Source organism: Manis javanica, chromosome 2 (genome assembly GCF_040802235.1).
Source record: "Manis javanica isolate MJ-LG chromosome 2, MJ_LKY, whole genome shotgun sequence".
NCBI lineage: Eukaryota > Metazoa > Chordata > Mammalia > Pholidota > Manidae > Manis > Manis javanica.
The window spans coordinates 6,945,673-6,958,570 of NC_133157.1; the positions used below are offsets into that span (position 1 = coordinate 6,945,673).

Sequence of the window (12,898 nt, forward strand, 5' to 3'; positions counted from 1 at the left end):
CCGCAGACCACCTAAAACAAGCACATGCCTCAGGGCAGCACAACCCAAACGAATCATGATTTTAAATGTTCCAGCACACTGGGACCCACATATTCTTTTCAGGATCCCCTGAATACACATCTGTCAGCTATAGCTCAAGGAGTTCCATAGGCCAACAGCTACCCTTATAGATATTTTACTTATTACTCATCACTTTTGCTGCCTTCAGCATAGAACCTGGGACATAGCAAGTACACAGTAAAAACTGCTCAGATCCGGTTCATTTATATTCCTTTCTCTTCATGTCTCTGAGTCCATTAACTTCTTCACCTCCAATCTGTATCCTGGGGAAAGCATAGGGCTGTGGCTCTGTCCTTGACAGTGTGGATCCTGTGACTTGCTAAGCCTCCATCTGTCCGTCAGTGAGGACACGACCTAGATGACCTCTAAGGCCCAAATGGGTCTAATATGACACTTTCTTGCTCACACCTCTTCTAATAAAATCTTTAACCTTAATGACTGATTTACCTTACTCTTGTCTGACAGCCTCTTCTACAAACCCAGTTCTTTAGTGTCTTACATGAATTAGTCCTTCAAGAAATGGCTCTAATGATCCAAAAGTTTCCTAATAATTAACATGAACTTCTTTAGAGAATACCTATGAAGCAAGAATACCCTTTAGCTTAACATGCAACTAGACTGCCCTCTCTGGAGGACTCCCTGGATAGACTATCTCCTGCAGCCATGAGAATGAGGGCTGACTCTCGCCACTGCCAGGAGCCCCGGTCGGCTACCTCCTGTTGGCTCTCATATGGCCCCCGGAGCTGGATGACGGCAGCATACAGACGGATCATCCCAGACATGCGTTTCAGAAATCTGTTCTGCGGTTCCACCTTGGAATCCTCCACTCGGTAGCCAAGCATCCTATGTCGGAAGAAAAAACTCAATGTGATAAGGCTGAAGTGAGGGTGACAATCTATTTTCATGGCTAAAATAATACTATATTAGTAGTACACTTAGCATTATTAAATTATTAGATATTACATTTGTAGAATACTTAATTTACAAAGTACTCATCTCCATGATCGAATCTTTGCATCATATAAGCCCTTTGAGGCAACTCACAGGAGGTAACGCATATCGTTGCCCCCATATACAAATAAGGAAAAAGATGCTCAAAGGGGTTAAATGATTTACCCATTTTGAAAATCTATTAAATGACAAAGCAGATATCCCCAGGATTCTAGATCCAGTATTCTTTCCATCAAACTATCTTGATTATTGTACCTAAATCCACAAATTCCAAAAGTCACCCAGTTTGCATGAAAGACACTGTGTTTTCTGATAGGGCACTCAAGGGGCGTTAAGAGGAGCTGAAAGCGGGGGTGAAACGAATCCCAATTCTATTTCTATTTCACTCATCACCCTCATAGCCAGTGAGGAGAAACAACACTACCTCTGATAGTTTTCCAAAGCCATGCCCTCCTTGAAGGCTGGGTAGAAAGGAACCGAGTAAGGGCAATTCTTGTGCAGATGAGCCAGAAAGAGGGCCCCCACTCTGGGGAAGAGTTCCCAGATCCCGGACACCACCACTGCGATGGGAAACGCTGCCTCACGGTGCGAGGCCACTTCCTCATCTCCTTGTTTCTGGGGACAGAGAGATGGGGCAATCTTAATACTCAAGAGAGGCTTAAACATTGTGTACCAGCCCCCTCTTCCGTACCTCTGGCAATAAGGTTGCTCACCACAAATTTCTCTGCCAGTTTGTACTGGACAAAGTCCAGGCCCTGTGGGTGAAGTGAGACACACACAGCACGCCCACCAGACTGAACAGATTTTCCAGAGAGTAGGTTGTGGATCTTGTCAAATACCTCCTTCAGCTTTGAGCCTGGATATGACAGAGATAGTTTAGTGAGAAGACACATCTGCAGATCATTTCTCATCATCATTGTAATAACAAGGCCTCTATATAACTCCAGCTATTAAGTGCTATTAAAGTTCAGAGCCTAAAGTCAAAATACTGATATGGATAAATACTTGACAATCAATTTCTGCACGTTGTCTGAGGTGCAGAAATACATACGACATGGTACCATCTCAAAAGAATTCCTTACTTGGGAACGAACTAATTCTGAAATAGACACATCAAACAGAGAGACAAACAGTATGGAAAAGGTGTGAACTGTAACAGATCCTATGGGCTGTGGTTGGTATCTCCAAAACAAAGATACCATCTCCAGGAAATAAACTATCTAAAGGATCTCCCAACACATAATGATGCCCCACCCTCCCCGCCCCAGGACCTGCTCTCCTTCATCCTCAGAGACAGAAGAGTGGCTACACTAGCCGTTTGGATTGCAGGTCCTGCGTGCCCCATCCCCAGCACTGGCTACAGTTAGAGGAGGAGTGGGCAAGCTGAACCAGCCAATGGACAGTCAACTCCCTGCAGTGCTGGCCTACAGCACACACCTGTGAGCAGGGGGCCCAGCACCTGCCATGTGGACCAAAAATAAGAACAAAGATATACAGAGTGAAGACAAGATGGAAGAGAGAAAGGCACGAAAGTTTCTACTTCCGGAGAACATAGCCACATAGCCCCATTCCTGCCATTAGGTTCTGTGAAAAATCCCTTTACCTTAAGAACAAAGGCCTTTTTTATTTTTCTTTGGTTAAGCAGCTCTAAATTAGTTTCCATTATTTGCAATGAAAATTTACATGAATGAATACAGCATCGCTAGTTTAGAAATACCCGGATCAATTCCTAATTACTTGGAGAAATGTTATAAAAATCTCAAAAATATCCTTCCCAAACCACCAATTCAATTCTACTAAAAAAAAAAGCCAACCCCATTTCTTAGGAAGTAAAAAAAGGAGGAGGGAACAAAGAATTAAATAATGAGATATTACAGAAACCCCAAGACTAATAATTCCCAGAAAAACAGAACTAAAGACTCAAACTTTACAGAGATTATTAAAATACGTACATTTCCATACAAACGCACCCAGCTCACATCCATACTTACCAGTTCACTGAGGGTTTCAGAGAACCTGTCTGGCCAAAACCCCCATCCAGTCCCTTCTCCACGCTTCTCCTGCTGGGAAAGCCAGCTCCCCACCCGAGGCTGACACGGCCTCCCACGTCCCATGTACAACGCCAGCACCGAAGATACTTAAATTCTGCTTGAACCTAACGACTCATGGACATCCACCTCTAAAGAGACAGGAACTGGGTGCTCTCTCGGTGACCTGACGTTTACCGAGCACTGACGCTAGTACACGTCTGTGTCTGGCTGCAGGACAAGGGCTTACAGAAGTGACAGAGACAAAGGGACAGAGTCAGGAGATACACAGAAAAGTGAAGAACAGCAAAACTAGAGCCTAGTCAGACGGGGAGCGTGAGTGAAACAGAGGAGGCAGTCAAGCGGACTTGCAGGTTTCCAGCTCAGTGACTAGCTGGGAACAGTGCTGGTCACTTAGCACGAGCAGGAGGAAAGCAGGCGTGGGAAGACGAGTTCAGACTGGAACGCGCTGAACCCCAGGCACGTGGGAGCCGCTCACTCACACCCAGCAGAGACGCTGCTCAGACAGCTGAAGCCAGGGAACCTGGAGCTCAGTGGGAAGGAACGAACCAGACTGCGGAGTCACCGGCACTGGAGGTCACCTTGGAAGCCACGGTGTGTGCAGAATGAGCTCTGAGGGGCGAGGAGGGTTCCTAGGAAACACCTACAGTTGGGGGGGGTGCAGAAGCCCACACAGGAGGAAGAGGGGTAGGAGGAGAACCTGGAAGAGGGTCGATCCCATCACAGAAGCCCACAAAATACAGGCCACAAGGAAGGGAATAATCCCTGGCACCAAGCACACCCACGAGGAAGACTAGAAAATACTTACATACAGAATCAAAGGGAACATTTTAGGATGTGAGGCACTTAAGTATGTTTAAAGGGAAAGGAGCCCACAGAAGGGAGCAATTTGCAGCAAACAGGAGAGAAAGGCAAGAAATGACAAGGCAAAGTCTTGAAGGAGGTGGGAAGGGATGGGAACAAGCGGAGGGAGAAGGAGCCGTGGGCTGGAAGGACACCTGTCCTTTGAACCAGGATGACAAGAGGGAAATACAGCTGTGGACAGGTGGGAGGGGCAAGCACCTCCGGCTCTCAGGGCTGACTGCGGTCACCCAGGGGGCCTGGGGATGAGCTGAGGAGGGCAGTGCAGGCGAGGAACGGCCATCTAGTCAGCATGTCCCCTGTGGCTACCACAGGGAAAGGCACTCCACATTCCTGAAAGCTATACTGAGTTCTGTTGCGGCAGGTATCACGCACCTACAAACAGGGCATCGGGACGCCGACACGTTCGGGGAGCGGCAGCATTTATCAGTGCCGGCACTGACTCAGCGGATTCCTATCCACAGGCTGAGCCTGGAGAGCAGCGGTGCTGTGCCTTTCATACATTCACCAGAAGGTTGGGGAGCGGGGGAGACAGCATCCAGGAACCGTTGCAGTGGGAGCTATATAGGTGTACCCAGGATGCTAGCTTCATTTTAATCTATCTCTGTAAAGGTTACCCAGATACCGTATAATAAACGAATGGGCTTCCACGACTATGACCAACAAGCTGTTCCATACCACCGAGTCCCACAACACGAACACATTGTGACATTGCTTCCATCTCAAGCACCCAAGCCCCTTGTGATTCCTCTACATTCTTGAAGCCTCAACAGAAACTTTGTCTCCCTGGCTTCCTACCACATTGTGACATAGCCTCTCAAGGGCAGAAGCTGAGACTCTCCGATACTTTTTAGGTAATAAGTTAATCAGGGGCCCCGGGAGCCTTGCTAAGTCAGAGCGGCCTTCCAGCTGTACACACGCCCTGGCCACTTGGCCGCAGTCGGTAATCCGGAGGCTTCTGTGAAATGGAACCTGTTTCCATAGAAGAGGAAGAAGGGTCTTTCCTGTCTATTTTTTTCTCTAAATCTCAGTCTCTGGGGAGAAAAGGGACTTGTTTTAAAGTATTTAGGCACGCTTCAAGTTTGGAAAGATGATGAAACAGGACAAAAGCAAAGAATAGGTCACATCCTAGGTTCCCTTAGAAATGTTTTCAGCAGTACCTTTCAACTCCAGCTAAGAGCCTTCCTAAATAATTTACTACTAATATACAGCTTATTTTTAAAAAAAACGAGTCAACAAACACGTAACAATTACCTTCTGTGTGTTGAAGAGGAAATAAAGCAGAGTAAAACAGGACGCACAGAACTTACACATACCTGATTCAACTATGAACACTTGTTTGAACATACTCTGTTTATAGAAACCTTACAGATAAATAGATTCAGAATCTTAAAAAACAATAAATGAAGTGAAGGGCCATGCTCTTAACCCCTCTGACTAACCTGATAGGGTGGAGATTTGGCTCACTGGGATGGTGGCAGCCTTCTGGAGGTCCATCTTTATCTTTCTGACCTGCCCCGTGAAAACAGTGAGAAGGCAGAGAGTTTTGAAGAGCTGAGTAGATGCTGTTAGGGTCAGGGAACATGAGGGGCTAGAGACCTTCCTGGGGGACACAGCACGAGAAGGCCCAGAGAACTCCTGATTTACACTGCTGCCTACCTGACTGTCTTTGCTGCTGGTCAGTCCCTCAAAGGCCAACGCACACTGACTGGCAACATCCTGTAGCTGCTGGTACCACTGCATTGTGCTGTCTTGTGCCTTGAACTGGAGTTCTGAGGGATAACAGAGAGGCTTTCTTAATAGCCAGCATTTGCTGATGAGCCAGGCACTATTCTCATCTCCTTACATATGCTATGAACTGCTTTCAGTGCCACAATAATCCTGTGAAGGAGACACTGTAATTATCTTTATTTTATAGATTAGGCAATAGCACAGAAAGGTTAAGTAATTTCCAAAGTCACACTGCTAGGAAGCAGAAAAACTAGATTGCCACCAATCCGGCTCCAAAACCAGCATTATTCTCAACCTGTATGCTGTACTTACTGCCTGATGTAGTAAATGAACACATATCTTGTTCACACACATTTATCTAAAATACTCAGTGGCAGAAATGCTTGGAATAATACATCTACTAGGATTACACAGAATTTCAATCCTCATGGCACAGGCTGCAATCTGAGTTCAGGCTCCACAGCAACCAAACTGACAGCAATTCGGTAAAAGCACATTATGTAAAAGTTGTAGGAAACCGTCCTGTGGCCTAACACAATACTTAAAGCACATTCTTTTTTCTTTTCACACTCAGAGTGAAAGGGTTCTCGCCACACCAAAACTCACCGTCACTCTGTTTCCTTCCTGGGCCCTGGCTGGGAGCCGGGGACTCTGTGTGGACCTCAGGGCCCTGCTTCCCCTGGGACTCCTGCTGCTTTACCCGGGCCTCCTCCGCCTCCTGCCTCCTCCTGTCCTCACAGGCCCTGGTCATCTCCTGCTCCGAGTTCCGAAGGAGGTCCCGCATTTCCTGCAGAGCCCTCTCGGCCGCAGCCTGGTCCTCTGCCGTGGGAAGGCCGTTCTGTCAGGGTGACAGAGACAGACCTTAGGTTATGGCCTAGGCACCTGGGAATGGAATCAGACCTCACACAAATCAATACGCTTCCAGAATTGGGATTTTTGTGCCGATGGAGTACCCGCATTCAATGCGTTCAGACCTACTGTTTTCTGTTCTCATATAGGTAACACTGATTCACCATCACATCCACAGTATCTGAAGATAGATTTTTCTATGCTGTCACCAATAATAGCTGGAATAGTTCTTTAAAAGCTTCAGACGACACTCCAGATAAAAATGATACTGTGTATTCCATATGCTAATGGTGATTTTGAACTTACTTTATAATTTACTAGGCAATTATATTTCTGCTCTTATAAGCTGCTTGTTCTGTCCTTTGTTCATTTTTCCATTAGTGGGATGGAGGTAGGTAGAAAGAGTGTGATGTACTTACCTTTTTTTCCCCATAAATCACAAGAACTCTTTGTATCACAGACATTGAATAGAGCTCTGCTGTATATGCCACAAATACATTTCCTAACTTATAAAATGTGTCTTTAACGTTTATGTGCTTACAGTTATTGACCCTTTTCATTTACATCGGCTTTTATTGCTATGCTTACACAGGGTGTCCATGCCGTAATTCAAATATTCACCTGAATTTTTTCCCACGGAACATCATTTTTTCTTCTTGTTTCTCTACAATATTACATTTAAACACCCAAGAAATATGGAGTAAGATGAAAGAATGGTACAAATTTAATATTTACTTTTATGGTTCTAAATAATCGCTCTTTTCCCCACTGATTTGAAATGATACCTTTGTAATATATTAATTTCCTATAGAAAATGTGTGTCTTTCTGGGGCTTGCTATTCTGTTCCACTAATCTTGCTGTCTGTACGCAGGCAAGAAGAAGCTGCTTTAACTATGGTGTTAGAAAATGTTTTTTTATTTGATTGCAAGTTCCCCATCAGTAGATTTCTTTTTGAAACAGTCTACATATTTTTATTAGAATTTCACTAAATTTATTGATTTGGACAAATTTGGTGACTTACTTTAAGGAGGCCTCAGGAACACGGTAAATTCTTCTATTCATTCAAGCCTCATTTTATAAATTCAACTAAGTTCCATACTTTTCTCCATGTAAATTGCATCTATTTCATGCTAGTTTATTTCCAGGTATTCTGTATTTCATCATTGTTTTTTAACTCTTTTTTTTTTTTCCAGAGTATTTTTAACTTGGCCACATTACTAAAATCTCATTAAAAAAACCTCATACTTTCCAGTTTTCTTACTCTTAGCTTTTGAGGTAGACATGCTGTCATCAAATCACATTTCTTCATTTAAATATTTATACTTTGTTACAATTATTTTGTATTGGCTAAAACTTTAAAAACAAGATTGAAGAAAGGTAATAAAGTGCTATATTATTTGTCTCCCACTTTTAACAGCATTATCTGAAATGTAGTCATTGATGGATACATATTCTTTTTTTTTTTTGTAGAACCTTTTTTCTTAATTTTTTAAATTTTGGTATCATTAATCTACAATTACATGAAAGACATTATGTTTACTAGGCTCCCCCCTTCACCAAGTCCCCGCCACATACCCCTTCACAGTCACTGTCCACTGCCCACTGCTGTAAAATCACTACTTGTCTTCTCTGTGTTGCACAGCCCTACCCGTGCCCTCCCACACTATACATGCTAATCATAATGCCCCCTTTCTTTTTCCCCGCCCTTCTCCCTCCCTTCCCACCCATCCTCCCCAGTCCCTTTCCCTTTGGTAACTGTTAGTCCATTCTCGGGTTCTATGATTCTGCTGCTGTTTTGTTCCTTCAGTTTTCCTTTTTTCTTACTCCACATATGAGTGAAATCATTTGGTACTTGTCCTTCTCCACTTGGCTTATTTCACTGAGCATAATACCCTCTAGCTTCATCCATGCTGTTGCAAATGGTAGGATGTGTTTTTTTCTTATAGCTGAGTAATATTCCATTGTGTATATGTACCACATCTTCTTTAGATGGATCCCTATTCTTGATCATGTTAACAAGAAACATATTTTTATTCTGTTTACTGTGTAAGTTTTTTTAATTAGGAAAGGACATCAAATTTTAACATACACATTCACAATATCAGATGAGATAAACATATGATTTTGCTTCATTAGCCTACTAATGAAATGAATTTCACAAACAGATTTCATAACAACTGAACCAGCTTCACATTATTCTTTGACTAATACCTCTGGTTATAATGCATTATTCTTTTGTGGCACTGATAAATTTTATTTACTTATCTTTTATTTAGAACTTCTGCTCATAAATGAGATTGCATAAATCAGAACGAAATGCACATTTTTGTGTGTGTGCTACTGTGTTAGAATTTGACTATTAGGATTATAAAATGAATTGAGACATTCTACATTATTTTCTATGTTCTGTCCTATAAACAGATTTCATGGTTTTGTCCAGTATATCAATGACTCCTCTCATTTTAAACCAACTTGTCCAAGGTAGTAGAATATGAAAATTCTACAGGAAATTCATGTTAAGTTTTCCCTTTTTGATACTAAAATATATTATACAGCTATACCTAAAAGAGGGTGATTCTGGTATAAGAATAAAAACCCATATCAAGGAAACAGAAAGGAGTATTGCAAAAGAGCTCCCAGGGTAGTATTTAGTTTGGTAAAAGAGATTTACAAATGAGGACGGAAAAGTGGTGATAAAACAGTATGAATACTTTTAAATTAAGATCTTTATCTCCCACCAATCATCAAACAAATTTCAGGTGGATTAAATGAGGAAAAAACCCCAGAATTTCTTTACATCAAAAATGGCATAAACTATGGTTGTACAACATACACCCTCACAATAGAGTTCTATGCAGTTATATAAAGAAATGAGGGAAACTCTATGTGTTGCTAAGCAGTTACCTCCAGGATAGATTACGTGTAAAAAAGCAAAGTCTTCTGAATACATCTCCTCAGGCAAGGGAAACAAAATAAATAATGAACAAGTAGGACTATATCACACTAAAAAGCTTCTGTACAGCAAAAGACACCATCAGTAGAACAAGAATGCTTTCTACAGTATGGGAGAATATATTCATAAATGACCTGTCTGATAAGGGGTTAACATCTAAAATATATAAAGAACTCACATACCTCAACACCCAAAAAACAACCTGATTAAAAAACGGGCAGAGCCTCAAGGGAGGAACAACCTAAGACAGGCACAGTCGCAGGGGGGCCATCAGGTGAGAAATTGGGGATCAACAGTGGTGAGGCTTAGAACCTCACCCCCCGTTTTGAGAGAAATCTTCTGCATCTGTGGATGTTTTAATGCCCTTGTCTAGCTTGGATTAACACATAGTCTACAGGCACACACCTGATCATCTACAATTGCTCTCTTACAACACTAAACTATGTTTTCTACCTTTATCTTGCATCTACCTACCACTTCAGCATTTTATTAAAAATAAAAAAAATAATAATAATAATCATAAAGGGAGAAATGTGGGATCCACATATAAATCAAGTATAAAAATCAAACGAATATTCATATATGACTTGATTGTTTATAGTTCATAATGCATGATCAAAACTGAAAGTTTCCGTGATGACTGCCCTTGTACTGTTCACCATGTAAGAACTTATTCACTATGTAAGAATTTGTTCACCATGTAAGAACTTGTTCATTATGCTTCAGAAGATTGGAGACTGATGAGAATTAGGCCTGAGATGGATTAATGATTGTGCATTGAGCATTGACTCCCCTATACAGAATTTTATTGTTGTTAACAACCATTGGATCAATAAATATGAGAGATGCCCTCTCAAAAAAAAAAAAAGGCAGAGGATATGCACACACATTTCTCGAAAGAAGAAATTCAGATGGCCAACAGGCACGTGAAAAGATGCTCCACATCGTTACTCATCAGGGAAATGCACATTAAAACTGCAACGAGATACCACCTCACACAAGTTAAGATGGCCAACATCCAAAAGACAAGAAACAATAAATGCTGGCAAGGATGCAGAGAAAGGTTAACCCTCCTACACTGTTAGTGGGAATCTAAATTAGTTCAACCACTGTGGAAAGCAATTATTGAGGTTCCTCAAAAAACTAAAAATAGAAATAACATTTGATCCAGAGATGCCACTCCTAGGAATTTACCCAAAGAAAACAAGATCCCAGATTCAAATAGACATATACACCCTTATGTTTATCGCAGCACTATTTACAATAGGTATGGAAGCGACCTGAGTGTCCATCAGTAGATGAATGGATAAAGAAGATGTGGTACATATACACAATGGGATATTATTCATCCATAAGAAGAAAACAGATCCTACCATTTGCAACAACATGGGTTGAACTAGAGGGTATTATTCTCCGTGAAATAAACCAGGTGGAGAAAGACAAGTACCAAATGACTTCACTCATTTGTGGAGTATAAGAACAAAGCGAAACTGAAGGAACAAAACAGCAGCAGACACACAGACTCCAAGAAAGCACAAGTGGTTACCAAAGGGGAGGGGTTGGGGAGGGCGGGTGGGGAGGGAGAAGGGGATTAAGGGGCACTATAATCCGTAATCACAATATAGGTAGGTCTCAGGGAAGGCAGTACAGCAGAGAGAAGGTAAGTAATGACTTTACAGAGTCTTACTACACTGATAGACAGTGACTGCAACGGGGGGTTGGGCAGTGAGGACTTGATAATATGGTTGAATGTTGAAACTACAGTGTTATTCATGTGATACCTTCTAAGATTGTATATCAATGACATTTAAATAAAAAAAATAGAGGCAGGGGGTGGCAGCCTGAAAGCACTGGGCCAAACCCCTCAAACGACCCCTAAAAGCAAAGTCTAGAATAGTACATCCAGTAAGCTATCTTTTGTCTGGGAAGAGGAAGACATACATACATAAAGCAAACCAAAAGGCTGCACTCTGTGTGGATGCTAATTTTCTAACCGATTGTTAAAAAATTTTGAAACAATTACAGAAATTTGAACAATGACTAGATATCTGGTCATATTAAGGAAACTTTTTAGTTTTTTAGGTGTAAGATTAGTATTTGGTTATGTTAACAGAGTTTTATCTTTTAGGGGTACATACGAGGGCCATACTTTTAGAGGTACAAACCTCTTTTAGAGGTACAAACCAAAGTATTTTCCAGATAAACCAACATGTTTCTGTGTTTGCCGTCTGGGGGAGGGGTGCGGGTGGTTTATAGATGAAACAAGACTGCCCCGTGTTGAGTCTTGCTAAAGCTGGGGAATGGGTACATGAGGACCACTGGGCTGTTCGCCTTCCGTATAGGTTTGAAATTTTACAAAAAGAAAGGTAAGCAAAAGCCATGGAGAGAATTCAAAGGGAACAACAGGCTATCAAAATAAACTTCTTCCTCAGATATGATAAATGCTTAAAGTTCTTAATAATTTATAGGTCATATAAGTTGGTTTTTTAAATCATGAACTCTGGTAGACATACGAACTAAGGGTGAGAACAAACAATTTATACAAGTGTGAATTGGTATAACTTTTGGATGTGAATCAAGAACCTTAAAATTCTTTAACTAATTCACTTCTAGGAATTTATCTCAAATAATCAGAAATATGGAAAAGACATATAAGCTGCTGTGTTATGCATGGTAGTGAGAATAAAGAAACTTAAATATTCAACAGGCATTATTTTTTTCAATAAATTTTAGTATGGCTATATGTTGGAAGTATCCAATTTCATCTGTTTATCAAATATTTATTTCATAGCTACTATGTGTCAACGCAATACCTGCATTTCTTAACAGCACCTCAAAAATATCAAAATACTTTTAACGATTACAATAGTTATGTGCTCAAAGAAAAGCAATACGCATTTCTGTAAAGTTTCCATTTTTACCATAAGAACAGCAGGTCAATATTACCAAATGAATTAAAGTATTTTGTAAACAGAAGAAACATGTACTTTTTTTTTTTTTTTTTTGAGAGGGCATCTCTCATATTTATTGATCAAATGGTTGTTAACAACAATAAAATTCAGTATAGGGGGGTCAACGCTCAATGTACAATCATTAATCCATCTCAAGCCTAATTCTCGTCAGTCTCCAATCTTCTGAAGCATAACGAACAAGTTCTTACATGGTGAACGAATTCTTACATAGTAAATAAATTCTTACATGGTGAACAGTACAAGGGCATTCATCACAGAAACTTTCGGTTTTGATCATGCATTATGACCTATAAACAATCAGGTCAAATATGAATATTCGTTTGATTTTTGTACTTGATTTATATGTTGATCCCACATTTCTCCTATTATTATTATTATTTTTATTTTTAATAAAATGCTGAAGTGGTAGGTAGATGCAAGATAAAGGTAGAAAACATAGTTTAGTGCTGTAAGAGGGCAAATGTAGATGATC

At 41.1% G+C, this 12,898-nt stretch overlaps 1 protein-coding gene across 1 annotated transcript in view; it reads right to left on the bottom strand.

Moving 5' to 3' along the window:
* Positions 1–12,898, bottom strand: part of GLE1 (GLE1 RNA export mediator) — a 36,446-nt gene that overhangs the window by 6,432 nt on the left and 17,116 nt on the right. The window contains exons 7-12 of the mRNA XM_037008036.2: positions 6,258–6,489; positions 5,580–5,692; positions 5,363–5,432; positions 1,725–1,867; positions 1,436–1,626; positions 774–903 (exon numbers count right to left, since the gene is read on the bottom strand). Coding sequence (XP_036863931.2) covers positions 774–903; positions 1,436–1,626; positions 1,725–1,867; positions 5,363–5,432; positions 5,580–5,692; positions 6,258–6,489 — 879 coding nt within the window. The remainder of the gene's footprint in view (positions 1–773; positions 904–1,435; positions 1,627–1,724; positions 1,868–5,362; positions 5,433–5,579; positions 5,693–6,257; positions 6,490–12,898) is intronic.